At 42.7% G+C, this 20424-nt stretch overlaps 2 protein-coding genes across 3 annotated transcripts; both read left to right on the top strand.

Annotated features, from left to right (window-relative positions):
- Positions 1-3464: 3464 nt before the first annotated feature.
- Positions 3465-14812, top strand: LOC308073399 (kelch-like protein 7; the record flags this gene model as incomplete). Its single annotated transcript, XM_080412273.1, has 13 exons — positions 3465-3533; positions 4028-4130; positions 4348-4441; positions 5073-5197; positions 5409-5584; positions 7054-7228; positions 7998-8140; positions 8582-8841; positions 9190-9387; positions 9828-9925; positions 10091-10274; positions 11198-11341; positions 14773-14812. The coding sequence occupies 13 exons, from the start codon at positions 3465-3467 to the stop codon at positions 14810-14812; spliced, it is 1809 nt and encodes a 602-aa protein (XP_080268399.1).
- Positions 12697-18690, top strand: LOC308105951 (E3 ubiquitin-protein ligase TRIM35-like). Of its 2 annotated transcripts, XM_080456923.1 has the most exons (4): positions 12712-12792; positions 12880-12945; positions 14773-14936; positions 16145-18690. In XM_080456923.1, the coding sequence occupies exon 4, from the start codon at positions 16349-16351 to the stop codon at positions 17780-17782; it is 1434 nt and encodes a 477-aa protein (XP_080313049.1). In that variant the 5' UTR covers positions 12712-12792; positions 12880-12945; positions 14773-14936; positions 16145-16348; the 3' UTR covers positions 17783-18690. The 2 variants fall into 2 exon arrangements, with proteins under 2 accessions (XP_080313048.1, XP_080313049.1); XM_080456922.1 differs by lacking the exon at positions 12880-12945 and having other exon boundaries at positions 12697-12792.
- Positions 18691-20424: the final 1734 nt, after the last annotated feature.

Genomic DNA, 20424 nt, shown 5'->3' with positions numbered 1-20424 from the left:
TCCGAAGTCTATAGAGTACTTAGAGCGCCCATGCCTGGTGGGGCCGTATACACTATTGCGCCGGTCAGTGACCCGAGCAGAGTGAAGCATATCCATCGCTCCCTCCTCAAACAACGGATTGGGAGAGAGTCTCCGGTCGGCACCTCCCCAAGTGACCAACGGATCGAGAAGTCACCTCCCTTGCAGCCACCACCCTTGGCGGGTGAAGACCAGAGTGATGGAGACTGGTTTGTTCTGTCTTCAGACATGCCTCAGTCCCGACTGGTCCCACCCGCAGGTCCACTTCTAACAGGGCCTCCCCTGTGTCCTTCTAGCCAACCAGATTACATCTCGGTTGGGCCTGTTAATCCGAACGAGCACCCTGCGGTATTAATAGACTTACATTCAGGATCCTCTGTTCCTCGGTTGGACGAACCATCCGGCAACAGAGACAGTGATCCACAGATGAGTCCAGAGTATGGGGAACCTCACGATGGTGATTCGGTCCCCATTGTGCTGGCGGCTCTTGAACCAACTGCGGTTGTGCCTGGGGACTTAGTTGAGTCCAACAGGGTACTTCCACTCTCTAGATCACTGGTCTCTCAACCGGAGGATCCATCCAGTAGTGGCGAGGCTGTCCAACGCCGAACTTCCAGGTCTACAGCTGGCCAACATTCCAACCTGTTCCATCTTCCACAGGCAGTGGATAGAGGACTGGTCTCCACCCCTGTTTCGGCATCGAACGCTGTCTCAGCCTTGTATAGACCCTGGAGTTAGGGTTTGGTCGTGTTGGGATAAGTCATCGTCGGGCCGACGATGCAATTGGGTGGGATGGATTGTAGCAGTATGGGCGTGGGTTCCCACGCTGCCATCCTCCGCCCACTCATCAGTGGGCTGATTGACAACAGTATTTAGGCAACGCACCCTCAAACTTAGTTAGCTGTCTGTCTGTCTCCACACCGGTCCACTACTTGTTCAGGCTGGCCTGGTGGGCTCACCTGTCGGTATCTGCATCGCGCACCAGCGCAGGTATGTCTCTCCGTCTTGCTGTTTATGCAACTGTCTTATACTGTGTGGCGCATGGTCATGAACTTGACCATGACCGTTTGTGTCATTTATAGCCTCGGTGTGTTTATCCACCTCGTCTGCGTTTTACGCCCAGTCCGGTGTTGGCTTCACGCTGCACAACTGGTACGTTGGTGGTCCTTCCTCTCCACATTATAAGCCAATTAATTCTATGTCATAGCGGCACTATAATAATCATGGCCTTTATATTACTACAGTTATTCCTACCGGTGTCCGCCGCTGCAAGCGGGCCATCATGGCTTCCGCCTTTGCTGCATAGCGGTACGTCACTGTGTGTCTCTCTGCTCCTGTCTTAATGAACATTAGTATTATAAATTGGTAGAAATGACACGGCCACTTATCGTTTCAGGCACTGTGATACCACCTGCTGCTCTGCTGCTTTTTGACTCATCCACGCCTGTATTACAAACCCTCATATTGACGCTCCTCGCTGAGGTTCTCCTCTCCCCGTTTCGAAACGGCGTGGACCAACTGGCTCAGCTGAGCGTACACCCTCATACGGGTTTAGAGTATCACTTCCCGACGCAAATGTCCCCACTCAGGCTCTCAGCCAGCCTTATTGTTTATTTGTTTATTATTTAGCGTTATTGCCTTTTCTGTTTATTTGCTTATTCTGTTTATTTGTTTATTATTACTTATTTTGTTATCTGCTTTTGTTTATTTGCTTATTATTACTTATTTTGTTATTTGCTTATTACTTTTGTTATTTGTTTATTTAGTTTATTTAGTGCTTTATTATTATTGTTTCTTTTGGGTGAGACTAGGCCTACAGACGGCATTCCATTATAATATATATATATATAAGATATAGTAAATATATATATATATATATATATATATATTATACATAGCTCCCCTAATCCAAGTCCAATGTTAAACTACTCTAATTGTCCGACACCAATAAAACCTATTCTCTGTCTTGCAGGCCTTTTGCTGGGGACCTCTCGGTGTGTGGAAGCAGGTGGCGGCCGCCCAGTCGGGTTGTGGTACCCCCCCCCCCCCCCCTTTGCTGTGCTTTGAGTGTGAAACCGTGTGCTGTGCCGGGGTGCCCTTCCTCTGGGTCGGTCGGCCTGCTCTTCCTCCCCCTCCCCCCCCAGCATCGGCCCTACCGGCACCTAGGTTTTATTATTGATTGCATTGTTACTTTGTTTTAGCTATTAATTGTTTTGCCCTTTTTATTATTGATGCATTTACACTGTTCTTAATTATAAATAAAGCTTTTTGTATATTGGCCTAAAGCACTGTTTCTGCCTTTTAATTATTCGATCTTACAACGAACTTGTGTGAGGAGCAATCTTTGTTCAGGCGATTGGTTTACACTGTAATCATTTCCTGGGGTGCAACTCCCCAGGTGGCGTAGTTGGCTATAATATATATTTACCCATACCGCCCTGCTACAAGTGCATAGCCTATACAAATTGGACACTGGACAGGAGACGGTGCTTAGTGCCAGCACTTCTGAGGTACGCACGCGTTCGGGGACAATTTGGAAGATATTGGCCATGGTGTGGATGTGTTCTTTTGCAATGAAAGACCAAATCACAATATGTGTGAAGCCATACCATTACCAATACTAACATTTCTAAAACAGACATCTGCTTTCCAAAAATGTCACACACGGCTTGCAGCAGCAGCAGCAGCAGCAGCAGCGCAGTCCCCAGCATTGTTTAACAAAGCGCTTGAGAAACTCAATGTTGCCAACACTCAGGTGGTGTCATTAGTGTCTCGGCAATTTTCTATGTCAGACGTGTGCCACATATTAGACAGCTTTGTGGATGACACACTTGGGGCTCTTTCCTTGGAAATGACCTGCTTTGCCTTAAAAGTCTTGGTCGCTATATTTGTACTCAATGTGGTGACCAGGCCGTACCATCTAGAAAGAACAAGTCACAACTCATAGTGCAGCCACTTGAAGTGTCACAAAAAGGCATCTTAGGTACGTTGCACGCAGTACCATTTTATACTTTTGAGTGTGGTTTGCACTTCCTAGAACTTCCACATTTTTTCAGTTTTGCATGATTTGTGTTTGAATAATGAGTGCTGTTATTAACACACACACACATAAAGTAAATTGATCAAATCTGTGACTACTAAACTACTAAAGTAGCCTCTCAGTCCACCTTAAGACAATTGGCAATGTTAGTTACTTGAGGTGAATTTAAAGGTCAACTCATTTGTCACCCTTATTTTGTAGTATTGATCCCAGTGTTTCCTGTCTGCCTAGTTACTTTTACCTGCCTTAACCAGTCTTGTAATTTTGTCAGTGTTTCCACCTGTGTCCTCCTAGTTCCCCAGCCTATCCCAGTGTTGATTGTCTGTCGAGTTCACCTGTGTCCTGTTAATCCCTGTCTATTTACTGGTGGTGACACACTGGTGACACTGACATAAACGGGACTGTGATGGCTGACGAAGCAGAGTACAGACAGCTGTCCAGTGTGATGGGAGTGATGAACACTCTGAGGAAGCAGGTCTGTCTGTCTGTTTGTCTGAGAGAGAGGGGTTAGAGAGAATGAGTGCATGTAGTGTACTACTCAACTAGTCGTGTATCTCTCATGAGAGGTAGTGCAGATTGAGTGAGTGAGTGTGTAAGGTATTTGTCACCCAGTGTGCATCTCTGTACCTCTCCCTAATAGTGTATGTAGTACTGGTAAAAGAAAAAACATGCAGCTCTTCTGCATGCCTTTTTGTTTAGCAGTGTTTAGGAAATGTATTGAGAACGTTCAATACATTGAAGAAATGTGCATCTGAGCCTGTCTTGCATCCTTTATTTTGGAGTGCCGCTTTTTCGTGATATTTTGAACTTAAGTGTGTGAATGATGTACTGTGTGTCAGGGTACACTGTGATGTACTGTGTGTGTTGTACAGGGTACACTGTGATGTACTGTGTGTTGTACAGGGTACACTGTGATGTACTGTGTGTGTTGTACAGGGTACACTGTGATGTACTGTGTGTGTTGTACAGGGTACACTGTGTGACGTGGTCCTGGTGGTTCAAGGAAAACACTTCCCTGTGCACAGAGTGGTGCTGGCTGCAGGCAGCCACTACTTCAAACTCATGTTCACCAGTAAGTACACACACACACACACACACACACACACACACACACACACACACACACACACACACACACACACACACACACACACACACACACACACACACACACACACACACACACACACACACACACACCCTTTCCTGTTGCAAAACAAGTCGTTGTACGACACGATCATACAATGAGGTATAAATGAAGTCTGTGTTTTTGCTCTCTCCTGGTCCAGCCAGTATGTTGGAATCCACATCCAAAGAGGTGCAGTTGAAGAGCGCTGAGCCTGAAATCATTGGGTTGCTAGTGGAGTTCATATACACAGCCAGGTAAGAGACCACCAGGGTACTGGTTGGAACATCTATTGTTATCATCATGTCACGTACTGTATACGGTTAACTGGAAGGCATGCTGTATAGGATTAACAACATAGTTTTACATTTACAAATGAGGATGTATGAACTAGGATCTCAGCAGTATAAAGTCCGCTCTGTATATTCTTTGGATCGTGACCCCCAACAATAATCATATTTGAACTGGGGACCCCCCACCCTAACAAGCACTTGGAATTGTAGGAGTTGAGGCATTACATTTAGTTTGACTAGTTAGTTAGTTCCACAGATAAATATTGTGAAAATAGCCGATCTACAAGCGAGGTGTTGTGAGCTAGTAGATAGGCTATTTTCACAATTTTAGCATTTTTTTATATTATTTGACAATTTGGCCAATGTTTGACAATTTATTTTATGAAAAAGATCTTAAAAGTCCTTAAATTTTCACTTGACTGGAATCACAGGTTGAGAACCACCGGACTAGGGCTGTCCTCAATTCTTTTTTTCAAGCCTTGGATATTTGTCATCACTCGTACGCCTGTTGACGCAGAATTACGTTTGACGTCATTGGACAATACATATATATATGCATTTTGTGTGTGTGGGTGTGTGTGTGTGTGTGTGTCAGGATCTCGGTGAACGGCAGTAACGTCCAGTCCTTGCTGGGCGCGGCCAACCAGTACCAGATTGAGCCGGTGAAGAAAATGTGCGTGGAGTTCCTCAAAGGGCAGATTGACGCCGCCAACTGTCTGGGTGAGCAGCACACATCTGTTAGATATATAATCCTCATACAGGTGGGAGTATTTAGATCACATGCTAATTGGATTTTGGACGTAAATTACGTTAATTACGTCCGTGGCAGTGAATGAGTGAAAAGACAAAAAAAAGTTAGTATATGGAAATAAGAGGTTTCTGCCCCGACAGTGACGATAATGTTTGGTGTGCTGTTGTCGTGGTCCTGTAGGCATCGCAACGCTGGCAGAGTGTATGGACTGTCCAGAGCTGAAGGCGGCAGCGGAGGACTTCATTCAGCTGCACTTCACTGAGGTCTACAGGCTGGACGAGTTCCTGCAGCTGGATGTCAAGCAGCTCACACACCTGCTGCACCAGGACAGACTCACTGTCCGCGCAGAGGCCCAGGTACACACACACACACACACACACACACACACACACACACACACACACTTGCACTCCAGCCTGATCTCCAAGAATTTAGTATACATTGCACGGATCCAGTGCACGTCATTCCGTGCATAGTCGCCTAGAAACCCCGAAAATCCGTGCATATGGTGGGCGTAACCAGTTGCAACACGGAAGAGATTGAGACTGCGCGCCTCCGAAATGGTTTAGTCACCATGGCGGCTATGCACGGATTTTCGGGTTTTCCAGTTGTCTATGCACGGAATTTGAAAAACGTTCAATGACAACTTTTCCTCTGGCGATCGGGTTGTGCACTCGCACACTCACACTCACACTCACACGCACACACAGTAATTAAATATTTTGCTATGTTTAACCCTAAAGCCTGAGTTATACTTAGTGGCATGCTGGTGTTGCACACACACCGAAAACACCTGATCTACAAGCTCACAACGTGTTGCAGATTGGCTATTTTCAAACCTTAACCCCTCAACTTAGTCTCTAAATAAATGCCTACGGCCGGTGTGCAAATAACTGGATATAATATAGGGAGAGTGGGCACTAAGGAAGAGTGGCACCTCAATGTAAAATTGTCTATTTGGTCCAAAATGTTAAAAACAAATATATATATATATATATATATATATATATATATATATATATATATATATATATATATATATATATATATATATATATATATATATATATATATATATATATATATATATATATATATAAAAACAGTCTTGAGTGTAATGTATTCATGATTAGAACATGATGGAACATTTCACAATTAAGGTCTAATATTTCTACAGTTGCTACAAATTGATACAAAACCTTTATATCCAATCATTTTGGGCATAAGCAAGAAGTTGAAGGGTCAATTTAAGTCTGATAATGATGTACTGTGCATGTTCAAATCATGTGTACTTTACATTACTTAACAACACATTGAATGCCAGAGTTATTTCAGATTTTTTAGCTGTTTTATGCGAGAGATTTTTCATTGAGAAAAAAAAAGTACTCAGGAGCCGAGATACAGAAGTTTTAAGTTAACAATGAAGTGGATGGGAGTCTAAATCTTCAAAAAATCATATCTCCTTGGTCTGTGGGTCAAAAAAAAAAAAAAAAAAAGTATAAAAAAAACGCATATATGCGTTCTTGGCACTCAAGTGATGGATTCTAAAGAACGCAAAGAACGCATATATGCGTTCTTGGCACTCAATGTGTTAAAGACCATTTTCAAATATTGTATTTTAACATTTTGGACAAAATAGCACATTTTACATCAAGGTGCTTTTGTTGTATCCTTATATTGAAGCTTAATCGTAAATAAGTGTTCCATAGGGGGGCCCACAGTGAACCCTTGTCCGACGCACGCACACACGCACACACTGGGACACAAAGTACAGCAGATATTTGACTCGTTCAGTGGGACTCAGTATGTGTTACTGCGTGTGCAGATCTACGACGCGGCCGTGTGCTGGATGAAGTACGACGTGTGCAACAGACAGCCGCACATGGTGGAGGTGCTGGGCTGCGTGCGCTTCCCCCTCGTCTCCAAGACCTTCCTGTCCAAGACGGTGCAGGCGGAGCCCCTCATCCAGGACAACAATCAGTGCCTCAAGATGGTCATCGGTGAGTGGAGACACGCACACACACACGCACACACGCACACACACACACACACACACACACACTAGAGTTGTTCCGATACCGATCGGAAAAGCTGCCGATACTGCCTAAAATGCTGGTATTGGTATCGGCAAGTATGCCAGTCTATGCCATACCAGGTAATTTTTCACATGATGAGATTTCATTTACAGTAATATATTGAAGTGATGTTGCACTACTGTTATATATTCTTACTGTACAATTTACATTATTTTATTAACATGGAGCTGCACTTTAACTATTATTAATGGATTTTATTTTATTCCTAGATCAGTGGTTCTAAAACGTTTTAATTTCAAGGACCCCATAACTCTTGAGAGTGTACAATGGGTCCATTTGTACATTCTCAGAATTACAGACTAGTGAGGGTCCCTTTGGAACCCCTTCAAGGAGCCCTGAGGGTCCCCAGGGACCCCACTTTGAGAACCATTGTCCTAGATGTTTTTTAAATTACACAATCGGATCGGTACTCAGTATCAACCTATACGCAAGTTAACGGAATCGGTTTCGGGAAGGAGAAAATGGTATTGGTACATCTTTAACCCCCCCCACACACACTCGCACAACAGAAAGGCACACGTCTGCAGTGCATTTTCAGTTGCACAGTGAATAGATTGTTATAATATAGCTTGAATAGTTATTTTTGACGAGCAACACGGTTGTCTGATATAAATTAGGATTAGATTTAAGGAGTCAGACACGCACAAAATTAACAGTCCGCCTTCGCCGTCAGGTGGGATGCGCTATCACCTGCTGTCCCTGGAGGACCGAGAAGACCTTGGCGAGAGCAGCCGACCGCGACGCAAGAAACACGACTACCGCATCGCACTGTTTGGAGGCTCACAGCCGCAGTCCTGTCGCTACTTCAACCCCAAGGTACTGGTCCGGTTAAATGAACGCTCCAAATTTTACTATGTGGCAGCACGTGTGTAACATATATGTATAACTGGTGATAACAGTCCGTTAAAGGAGTAGTTCACCTAAAAAATCATACATTTTCTACCAATTACACACACCATGAAGCCTTGAATTCATCCAATAATTTGATTGACCGGTCATCGGTCAACTGGAGACTCAGTAGGAGACTCAATTGAGTCGACTCCGCTGCTCATGAAATTATTGGCTGTTGTCATACTATTGTATGTCTTTACATGTCTTGATTAATTGAATACACAGGACCACAATGGAAACAAGCCCTCAGGGCTTTTTGTGTTCTCCTTTTAGCATTATTGTATAACTGTACCTTTTTTTTGCAAACTGTTAATAAAGTATTCAATGAATCAATCAAAGTCTGTCTCCTCCCACCCCTTCGACCAGGACTCCAGCTGGACGGACATTCACTGTCCGTTCGAGAAGCGGCGGGACGCCACGGCCGTCTTCTGGGACAACGTGGTGTACATCATGGGCGGCTCGCAGTCCATCCTGGGCGGCTTGCAGTCCATCAAGCGCATGGACTGCTACAACGTGCTGAAGGACAGCTGGTACTCCAAGCTGGGGCCGCCCACCCCGCGCGGCAGCCTGGCGGCCTGCGCCTCCCAGGGCAAGATCTACACGTCCGGTGGATTGGAAGTGGGTGAGTGAGTGGTGGTTGTCTGGTATATAGTAATAATAAACTGAAACTCATCAGCCATCTGTATCGAACAGTAATTGTGTGTGTGTGTGTGTGTGTGTGTGTGTGTGTGTGTGTGTGTGTGTGTGTGTGTGTGTTGCGTTGCAAATTGTCGATACACGCTGAGGAAGGCTTGAAGCCGAAACGCGTCCGTGCATCTATGAATTAAAAGTACCAGAAGGACTCCTGAGTGCTGCTGGTTATTACGCTTCGTACTGTGAATCTTCGTAAGCCGTGCACCCGGCAAACTGCATTATATACAGACTGAGTGTGCTCGTTTTTGTTTTCTACTGTGTGTGCGTGTCCCCTCAGGCAGCTCAGCGCTGGACCTTTTCGAGTGCTACGACACGCGCACAGAGTCGTGGCAGGTGAAGGCCAGCATGCTGATGGCCCGCTGCAGCCACGGCTGCGTGGAGGCCAGCGGCCTCATCTACGTGTGCGGAGGCACGGTGGGGAACAACGTCTCCGGCAGGGTCCTCAGCAACTGTGAGGTGTACGACCCCAGCACACAACAGTGAGTGGACAAAAACATACACACACAAGCCTGAGTTATACTTTGTTTCGTACATGCGGGTGTCGTGCGCCAGAAATAGCCGATCTACATGTTCACAACGTGTCGCACAGCAAAGCGTTGAGAGCTTGTAGATCGGCTATTTTCTACATGAATGAGCTCATTCTAAAAGAATGAGCAAAACTCTTGCACGCCTACAGACCAGCAGATACATCGGACCAAGGCCCAGCCAGTGTAGGAGAAAAGACTCCTGCACAGCGCAGCGGTCTTCAATTGCAAATAAAAACCTGATTAAGTTCTATGGATCGAAACGTTTTAGAAAATTGGCTATTTTTGAAAATGTTGCAAAATCTTGGAAGCATTTTGAAAATGTTTGAAAAAATGTTGCCTAAAATAAGGATGCAATGACTTTACTTTGTCTCTCTGGTTAACCCCCCCCCCAGATGGAGAGAGCTGAGTGGGATGAGAGAGAACAGGAAGAACCATGGGCTGGTAGTGGTCAACAACAGGATCTACGCTGTGGGAGGCCAGGGCGCCCTGGGTAATGGAAACATCACTACTGTACCTGTCTAACACAATGACATGTAGTGTAAATACATGAGGCATCAGGCCTCTCATACATTGTATGTATGAGAGGGTTCATGTTTGCAATCTGAGTTATTAATGAATTCTGTGTGTGTGTGTGTGTGTGTGTGTGTGTGTGTAGGAGGGCTGGACTCGGTGGAGTACTATGACATCGCCACCAACGAGTGGCGGCCCGCGGCGGCCATGCCGTGGCGGGGCGTGACGGTGAAGTGTGCGGCGGTGGGTGACATCATCTACGTGCTGGCAGGCTTCATGCCTCGGACGTGCCTCGGGCACGTCCTGGAGTACTACGTCGATACCGACAGGTTTGTGTGTGTTTGTCTGTGTCCTGGAGTACCACGTCGATACTGACATGTGTGTGTGTGTGTGTGTGTGTGTGTGTGTGTCTGTCAGATGAGTGGGACGGGCGCATTTTTCGGAGCATGTTTAATTTTAAAGATCAATCAAATCGATAGTGTTCCGGCTTGAATCAATGGAACTAACGTAGTATACTCTAAGTTCCTATTTATCTGTATCACAATGGAAAGTCATTTCTTTCAAAGTTTTAAAGAAAAAATACCATGAGTTATTTTCTTTTTTTTTGTACATTATTTGTTAAATATGAAAGTTATAATATCATTAAAATCGTAATGTTTTGACAAATATTTGGGCGCCCACTTGCAATATCCTCACGGCCCATCAGTCGGCCCGCTGATGACAATTTAAATCGATTTAAAGGTAGGGTAAGTGATTTGCAATTATTCAAATAATTGCAAAATGGGTCTATGTTCTGATAGAGCTCGTTACTATAGAGTGTCCTGTCCATATAAAGAGTCTCCATGTCTCTCCAGCTCTTTATAAAAAAAAATTATCGCGATGCAAAAAGCAGGGCGTAAAAAATAAGAGACGAAAATACAGGATCTTTGTAAGAGAATTGATAAAAGTCAGTAATTTTCTACGGTATTGAAAAGAAGATAAGAGAAAACACAGTATTGTAAAAAATAATAATAATAATAAAAAGAGAAGAAAATACTGGATTTGCTTTAGAGAAATCATTAAAAAAATATGATTTTTTTGGGTAATTTGTCTGGAAAATACTTCTGTGCTAAAATAAATTGTGAAAAATCGTATCGTGAACCTAGTATCGTGATTCTAATCGTATCGTGAGTTGAGTGAATCGTTACATGCCTAATAATGAGGTTGCATGTCGACGTGTTTTCCTCTTTCTCCTTTGGGGGGTTTCTTTCAGGTGGGTGACGTGCAGCAAGGTGCGAGCGTTCCCCGTCACCAACAGTCTCATCTGCGTGGTGGACACCTGCGGGGCCAACGAGGAGACTCCCAGACACACGCCACCGCAGCCGCCGCCGCCGCCACCACCGCCGCACCCTACGACGTGCACCCTACGACGTGCTCATAGCGCGGCACCGAGTGCCGCGCTATGAGCTTGTAGATCTGCTATGTTTGGAAAAAAAGAATCGTGAAAATGTGTGCCAATCTTTAATGCACATTGCACAAAAAAATTTGCAATGTGCATTGCACATTTGCACACATTGCACAAGTACTGCACAAGTACTGAAAATTGTTAATTTGACAAGCCAAGTCAGTCATTCTCCAATATGTTATACACCTTTTAAAAATGTGACTTTTTACTGCTGCCGAATAATAATAAACTTCTCTTACCTACCGTAAATTGCTTCTGGTTATGTTCAAATATTACACCAAGTTGCCATAGTGGCTCAACTGGTGAACGTCATACAAAAGCTATGGCTGCAGGGGCTTGGTGGAGGTACTGAAACCCAAATATGCTGAAAGATTCACTTCTATGTCCATTTGTTTTCAAATTAGCATGTTTCTATATTTAAATATAAAAATATGTAGGCCTATTAGGTTATTACCATCTGCCACAAAAGAATAATACAAGTGATGGAGAGCAGGCCAGGGTTTTTTTTTTTTTAGGCCAAGTACCACTTATATTTTTCTCCATGCAAATGAGGCTTTCAATGCTGGGTGTGTCATCAATGTCTGACTGTTGAGAGATTTGAGACTAGCTTAGAACAGTGGTTTTCAACCTTTTTCGTGTCAAGGACCACCAAATTGACACATATTAGCCCAGGGACCCCCATTTGAAAAGATATGCCAGGGACTCAACCATTTTAATTTCTTGGGGGTCCCAATCTACACTGACGTATCATCATTATAGTGTTCATGTAACTCTGGGAGTGTACAATGTAACGGGTCCATTTGGTTCCATTTGTACACTCTCAGAGTTACAGACACATAAGGGTCAATTTGGTTTCTAACTATTAATTTGGCTGGACTCCCTCAAGGACCACTGGTGGCTTAGAACGTTTTGTATCCATCCACCTCTGTAAGAAAGGCAGCGAACGACGCCTAGTGGTACATAGAGAACCTACAAGCATCGTGAACCCGGAAGACAACACTCAGTAGATGTGCAGTGAAGAACAGTGAAACGCAGACAGAGAGAGGGAGAGCTCCGTTCCGGTAGCAAATATAACATCCGGTTTTTGAGCTAGCAAATATAAGGTTTCCGGTTGCCTTCAAAGTAAGAGCATCACATTTAATGTTTTATGAAAGACTTTAAATGCTTAATTTATAGTTTTAATGTGCAAATGAACCGTTTTTCAATGGTTTTCAATGGTTTCTTTTTACTCTAGAGGATACTCTTATTCTGAAGAGATCGTCCACCGGAAGTCTTATATTTGCTCCGTTATATTTGCTGACTGAACACTGCTCCACCTCGGAGGCAAACAAGGAAGCAGCTCTCCTTAAAGTAAAAAGAAAGCGTAAATGAAGAACAACTTTCCTCCATTTCAACCAAATGAGGTTTGTTTGTTTGTCTGAAGTTTGTCTACGTAAAAGATAATATTGTATTGTTTGTTATGGACATTTGATTAAGTCATTTCTTTACAGTTTGTAGGTGGTTGTTTTGTACATGAACTCCTTGGAGTCATTCCCTCATCAGTTGTATGCAGCCTGGTATGTGTTTGTTTGAAGTGTATTTTCTATTATCATTACATCTGTTTGTTTGTTCACTATATACAGGTTTACTTTAGCCTTGGATCAAGACTATCATGCATGGATTTTATCGAGTCTGACTTTTACTTTCGTATCTATGATAGTCTTGGTCTCAACCCCACTAATAGTCACTGAACATCCACGCGGAAAGCCCGTACTTCTCCTCACATGTTCAAAACAATCATATTAAGTATCTAACGGATGTTAACTAGACATTCGGAACACGTGTTCACTGTATTAGTCTGTATTTTGCTATAGATCTGTTTTAATCCCGTGTTTTTCGGATTCTGTCAGAAGTTCCCTTTATTCCTCAATGGGTGGTGGTGACGGGGCGGATCAGGTCAAAGTCGGTATTGCACTCAATCTAAACGGGATGTAAACGAGGGGGGGAATGGCGTTCAGGCACAGACGGGATTAAAACGCATATCTATTGAAAAATGGGGATTAATACAGTGAACAAATACTCCGAATGCTGAGTTAACATCCGGGGCTACAGGATAAGCAAGCGTCATGTGAACCATGGCTAGGTTTACCGTTTCTGTTAGGTTTATGCTTAGTGTGAGTGTTTGTTTGTTTAATGTTGTATTTGGGCTAAAATAATTTATGTAAATGTGTCACAGTGAAGCTATCACAATGTAAACACAATGTTTGTCTGTCAGTAGAAAAATCCACTTTTGTCATGTTATGACAGACTTTCTGACTAATGTATGTGAATCTGCAGCATTGCATTTTTATACAGTGTTCTTGTTTTGTTGTTTTACACAATGGTTAAATAACTAAATAACTGAATTTACTCAGTGCTGTATTCAAGTACAATTTTGAGATTATTTACATTTCATCTACTTTGCTACATCTCAGAATATTTTCTTATAGTTTACTTATTATTTATTACTTACCTTGCAGTTGTATTTATTTATAGTTTTATAAAACTAACATTAACCAATTAAGCCCTATTTATTAGTAGGATATTCTAAAATAGCCGATCTATAAGCTCCCAATGTGTCACATCAAGTTGTGAGCTGATAGATCTGCTATTTTGTGAAATGGGACATTCTGCATAATGAGTACTGCAAGTATATTTTGCTGATAATATTGTACTTTTACTCAAGTAAAAGTTTTAAAGTAGGATGTTTTACTTGTACATTTATTTCTACATTGTGATATTGCTACTTAGTACTTTAACTTCACTAACAAAACATAAGTAGTTCTTCCACCACTGTCTGAACCTATGTACCTGTGTGTGGTCATTATAAACGGCATTTGAGCCGAATTCCAACGAATGTTTTGGAGAACGCTCGTTTTGCATAACTCAATGTCCTGTTTATGTGCAATTTAGAAACGGGTAATAACAGCCTGTCGTTTTGAAGTGATTTGTTGACTTACAACAAAGTAGCATCTAGGTTTAAGTGGTTAATGAATACTTATCTTTAAAAAAAAAAGAAATTCTATCAATTACTCACCCCATGAAGCCTTGAATTCATGGAGATTTGTGTTTGTCACATGAGCCAATAATCCAATATTTGACTAATGAAGTTAATAGGAGACCAATCTTAACAAGAGCAAAACCATATCTTTTTCTAACCTGAATCATTAGTAGGCTCATCAGTAATCCCTGTGATAGTTGTTTTGGAGTTTATATTATTTTATAGTATAAATTAAAAAAAAACATTTACCGAGTCCTCAATTATTGAATTATTGGCTCAGGAATGCAACAAAAAAACTAAAAAATCAAAGTATTCGAGTTCAGAGAAGAACTGAGTTATTTTCTTTTTTCTGTGTTTGATTTAGAATCCTGTTCAACACAGCTGAACCTTACCTGACCCCCTGAGACTAGGGTTGGATCTGGAACCGGACCAACATTGAGGAACCAGAGTCAGTTCCATGACCATCACATTAGGGAGCGTTTCACACCTACACTCAACCCTACCTGAGACGACCCAGTAAACACAGAGGTTGGTATTTACTTTCCTCACAAATACACCAGATGTACAAGCTGACAACACGTTAACGATGAAAATGAAATATTGTCATCTTTTTTTTAAAGGGTGACACCATCTGTGTCCATTCCTGATGCAGGACAGTGGATAGTTAGCATTTGACTGATTGATTGAATACTTTATTTAGAAGTTTGCAGAGAAAAAAGCACATGGAAGTACAGTTCAAAATTCAACTAAAAAGGATTGAAAAGCCTACTGGATTGTTTCAATTGGGGTCCTCACGCACTCAATTCATGGAGACATAAATAACAGACAGATATTCACTATTATGCAGAACATCATATAAACATTTTAAAGTTAAGAAAAACAAATATGTACAGTAAACAGTTTGAAGGGGGAGGGGTTAGGTTATGACTTTTACAGGGGCCAGTTTGGATGCTTAAGCATGCTTAAGTCGAGGGACACTTTTCCCCTTGGTGATCAACAAAACTCTAATGCATGTCAGATAGCGGCTTTCTAGTGTCCTCATTCACTTCATATCAAACTACTTTCTTTTTTCATCAGCAATGGTGTAGTACACTAGCCTCGCGTGGCCAGACAATATCACACGACACACTGCGTGGATATTAGTCTGGTCCCTATCAACGATAGATTTTTTTCCAAGGGGCGGTTACAAAAAGATCCAAACGGACTCTATTGGTTAGACCTAAACCAATCAGAGCAGTGCTTCCTTGTTCACGAACCAATCAGAACAGTGCTTCCTTGTACGTCATTGCTCCAAATAAGGTGATAAGCCCGCCCACATTTGGATACTGGGCCCTGGTTGGTTCCGCACAACTGCGGAGGGAGAGAAATGGAATCTCTATGGAGGGGGGCCAGACCTAATCTGCCGAGGGCTAAAGTGCGATGCAATTTTGCAATGGCAGATTCGTCTGGAACCAGGCTAGTAGAACACTATACATTAATATATATATATATAAATATATAAATAAAATGTCTACAGGCAACGTGGAGCCAAGCTTTTCAGTTATTGTACTGACAGTATGTTCAGATTTCAGTACTCTAGGTTTTTGCATGGTTTAAATAGGCTCTCTCCCCCCCTCTATTGTTCCCTGTCTATACTAATTGTATAGGAAATAAACTTGACTGTGATCTCATTAAATCGTGTGTGTGTGTGTGTGTGTGTGTGTGTGTAAATGGTGAATGTGTGTACTTTGCAACAGGTCTGTGGTGGTGTTGAAGCTCCGCTCCCTGCCAGACTCATCTGAGACGATAAGATTGACCTTCAGATCAAACACAACTTCCAGTGAGGGGAACAGACTGTCTTTCCACAGCTACAGGAGGAAATACTGACCCAGACCACTGGAACCTGCCCTCTGTCAGCTGAAGTATTGAGCAGAGTGTTTGTAGCTTCACTCTGAGACAAAATGGCTTCCAACTCGTCTCTTCCAGAAGAGGATCTTTCCTGTCCTGTGTGTCGTGACATCTTTAAAGATCCTGTTCTCCTGTCATGCAGCCACAGCTTCTGTAAAGAATGTCTGCAGAAATGGTGGAGACAGAAGAGAATAAATCAATGTCCAGTTTGTAAGGAAATGCATTCAACAGATCATCCACCCCGTAACCTGGCTCTGAAGAACCTGTGTGAGGCCTTCATACAGGAGAGACATCAGAGAGCTTCAAAACGTCAGAGAACTTCATCAGGGTCTGAGGATCTCTGCAGTCTGCATGCTGAGAAACTCAAACTCTTCTGTCAGGAATGTCAACAGCCAGTGTGTGTTGTGTGTCTTCATTCAGAAAAACACACCAACCACAGTTTCAGACCCATCGATGAAGCTGCTCTGGATCACAAGGAGGAAGTCCAGAAATCACTGAAGCCTTTACAGGAGAAACTGAAGGTCTTTATTAAAGTTAAAGCAACCTGTGACCAAACAGCAGAACACATTAAGGCTCAGACCCGGCACACAGAGAGGCAGATTAAAGACCAGTTTAAGAAGATTCATCAGTTTCTACAAGAGGAAGAGGAGGCCAGCATCACTGCACTGAGGGAGGAAGAGCAGCAGAAGAGTCAGATGATGAAGGAGAAGATTGAGGGTCTGAACAGAGACATGTTAACCCTTTCAAATAACATCAGAGCCATAGAGGAGGTGCTGAGAGCTGAACACATCTCATTCCTTCACAACTACAAGACCACAATGGAGAGAGTCCAGTTCACACTGCAGGACCCACAGCTGGTCTCAGGACCACTGATGAACGTGACCAAACACCTGAGCAACCTGACCTTCAGAGTCTGGGACAAGATGAAGGACATTGTCTCCTACACTCCAGTCATTCTGGACCCCAACACTGCCAATCCATACCTCATCCTGTCTGATGATCTGACCAGTATGAGATGGGGAGAAAGACAGAAGCTTCCTGACAACCCAGAGAGGTTTGACTCTATGGCCTTAGTCCTGGGTTCTGAGGGCTTTAACTCAGGGACTCACAGCTGGGATGTTGAGGTTGGAGACAATCCATTCTGGATGCTGGGTGTGTTAGCAGAGTCTTTTCAGAGAAAGGGAGACTATATGGGTCAAATAATGTGGTATATAATGTTAAGGGAAGGTAAATACATAGCATGCAACAAGTTATCAGAGCCATCCACTCTTCCACTTCTCTCAGTGGAGCAGAAACCTCAGAGGATCAGAGTGCAGCTGGACTGGAATGAAGGAAAGCTGTCATTCTCTGATGCTGATACTAACACACACATACACACCTTCACACACACTTTCACTGACACGCTCTATCCATACTTTTACACTGATTCTCTCCCTCTGAAGATGTTACCAAGGAAGGTCAGTGTAACTCTGGAACAACATAGTTAGACATGATGATGCTGAGACATGACTTAATTTTGAGAATCTAAATGATTGTCATGTGGTCTAATAATAATGGCAGATTATTATATGCTCATAATGGCATGAGAATGTTAATGATGGTTAGTGATGATGTTTACATTTGGAGAAAGAGGGGAGTTTTGCACTGGGTTAGGGGTGTAACGGTTAAACTAATCGATTTAATTGATTATAAAAGATCACTTATTTTAATAAAATAATTGACTTTCAAAAATAGCAGATATACCAACTCACATGACACAAGAACTATTAATCAGACTTTTTCAATCATATATAAAAAAAATTATCCTTGTGTTTATTCATTGATATACTGTATACAAATTACTATTAAAAAGATCTGTGCTTTACCATTTTGCTAAATATAAAAGGTTATCGATATAATAATTGCTAAGAAGATAAGTGCTAGATACAGCCCTAAACTGGGTATTAGTACTTTTTAATAAACACATGGGTGATCCTCAAGAATGATACATGTAATCAATTATTAAAAGACATATAATCACATTTATATGTTGTTTCACTGTGATAACATCAGAACTGTGTGGTGTCATGAATGCAGTTTATTTTTCCATCTCTGTAAACTCTCATTGTGAAATCCACTTGGTGTTTATATATATTATATATTTTTTTCCACTTTGTCGCTAAAATAATTTTGCATTGCTGTTGCCTTATTTTTGCTACTTCCTTGATGGGTATTCATGGTGGTTCTCTACTGTTTGGATCACTGTTTCTAAAAATGTATACATTTGACAAATGTCTTCTAACAGTATTATGAAAAACATTTTCATGTCAAGGAAATGTATGTATTTGGCCACCGACCCCCATCTCAAAATATTCTGGTCCAGGGACCCCCAGATGCAAAGATTTCAATACAAAATGTTCGCTTTAAAATAATATATATATATATTCAAAGATTTTCACATTTTCCAGATTTTTCTAAAATAGCAGATCTACAAGCTCATAGTGCGGCGCTCAGTGTCGCCGCACTATGAGCTTGTAGATCTGCTATTTTTGAATAGCCAAAGTGTAAAATAACGCTTTTTAGCTCAAATAAAAAAATGACACAGATGCGTTCCAGGTCTTAATGAGGCGCAGTTTATGGAGCTAGTTCAGGCCAGGCAACTCAAGGGATTGGGGCAACCGATCAGGTGACTAGGTCACATGCACTTTTCCTCCTGATCGGGTGGTTATAGGTACTGCTCTGTTACCTGCTCACTCTGGCTTCCCTGTCTTGCTAAGCTGACGTGTGTCACTGCTGCTGCTATTGCTGAGATCTGCTACCGCTGCTCGCTGCTTACCTGCTGCTGCCCATGAAAGTCATATACTCATCATCTCCTGGTCGTTCGTACTCCTCGCCATGTCCTCCTCCTCCACGGACACGGGGAGCGAACGGGGTGCGGAGGAAATTCCGGACACCGGGATCGCGACCCTTCCCCCTGGGGGCATCCCGGGTCCCCCGGCCAAAGAGATCGACTCTGCGTCCGATCAGCGGCGCCTAGTTCCCGGCTGGTAGTCCAAAAAACAGCTGGGTACATATGTATGCTGCTGACCATGAATAGTCTCATATTGTTCATGTAGGTGGTCATACGGCGTCGTTGTTCCTTGGTTGATGGTTGTAATCATAGCTACTCAGCTGCGTGCTACTGGTTCTAATCGTGGTATTACTTTCTTTACTTAAGTAAAAAAACTAAATTAAATTATGGCTAAATTTCTTGCTAAACGCTCAGCTCAAAAGCAGTAGCGTTCGTCATTGATCGATATCAGTATGGTCAACTAGAGTGTAGAAATAGAGTAACGACACGCTTGATTCCACCGCAAAGCGGGCTCCTTGGGCTATAGTTCCAAACATTGAGTTAGACGGAGCACTTCCGCATTCCGGTTATAGTTCCAAACAATGGGACTGCCTCATTGAGTTAGACGGAGCACTTCCGCATTCCATTCTTACAATGGGAGTCGACGCTAGTGTCAGAACTCTCTTTATGGCACTGGTTTAACGGTAGTTCACCAACAGTGTTGCTTAAATTGCTATGTTTCTTATCGTAAGTAACGATGGGCTCGGGGTTCTGTTATGGTCCCCAGTTTAGCGTGTATTTGTTCAATGGAGTTCACTTTATCTCAAGATTTGGGTTTCTAGACCTGGCTGCTTGCTTCTCTCTCAAGAGATGGCAACACCAATCTGTCGATCACAGAGGAATGGATGGCGTTCGCGGTGCAGGGAGAGAGGGAGAGAGATAGAAAAGGCATGGCGTCACTTTTGTGAGTTGCTTTGCTTGTTCTGGCTCTAATGTTCAGATTAATATCTTATGTACTGGTTAAAACACGGATGTGCTCAGTTGGCTGCATCTTGCTTAATTTATAGTTTAATATATTTATGGATAGTTCAGTGGCTTCTTTAGACGGTACTCTTATTCTGAAGAGCTTGTCCACCAGATGTTGTATTTGAGGCTTATAGTTGATGACCGAACACATCTCTACCCAGGCGGATGAGAGATGAGAAACTAACTTGTGAGATAGTGTTCAAGAGTTGGAGTAGGAATGAATGAACTATTACGTTATGGGATAAAAGGGTAAGCTTTGTTCCGTATTCAGCTGTCTACTCTATGATTGGTTGA

This window comes from Gymnoscopelus braueri (assembly GCF_963280865.1).
Source record: "Gymnoscopelus braueri genome assembly, chromosome: 18".
NCBI lineage: Eukaryota > Metazoa > Chordata > Actinopteri > Myctophiformes > Myctophidae > Gymnoscopelus > Gymnoscopelus braueri.
This window is presented reverse-complemented; position numbering and strand designations above follow the sequence as displayed.

Excerpts from the sequence above, each read along its gene's own strand:
- LOC308105951 (XM_080456922.1), top strand. The coding sequence starts at position 16,349 with ATGGCTTCCAACTCGTCTCTTCCAGAAGAGGATCTTTCCTGTCCTGTG.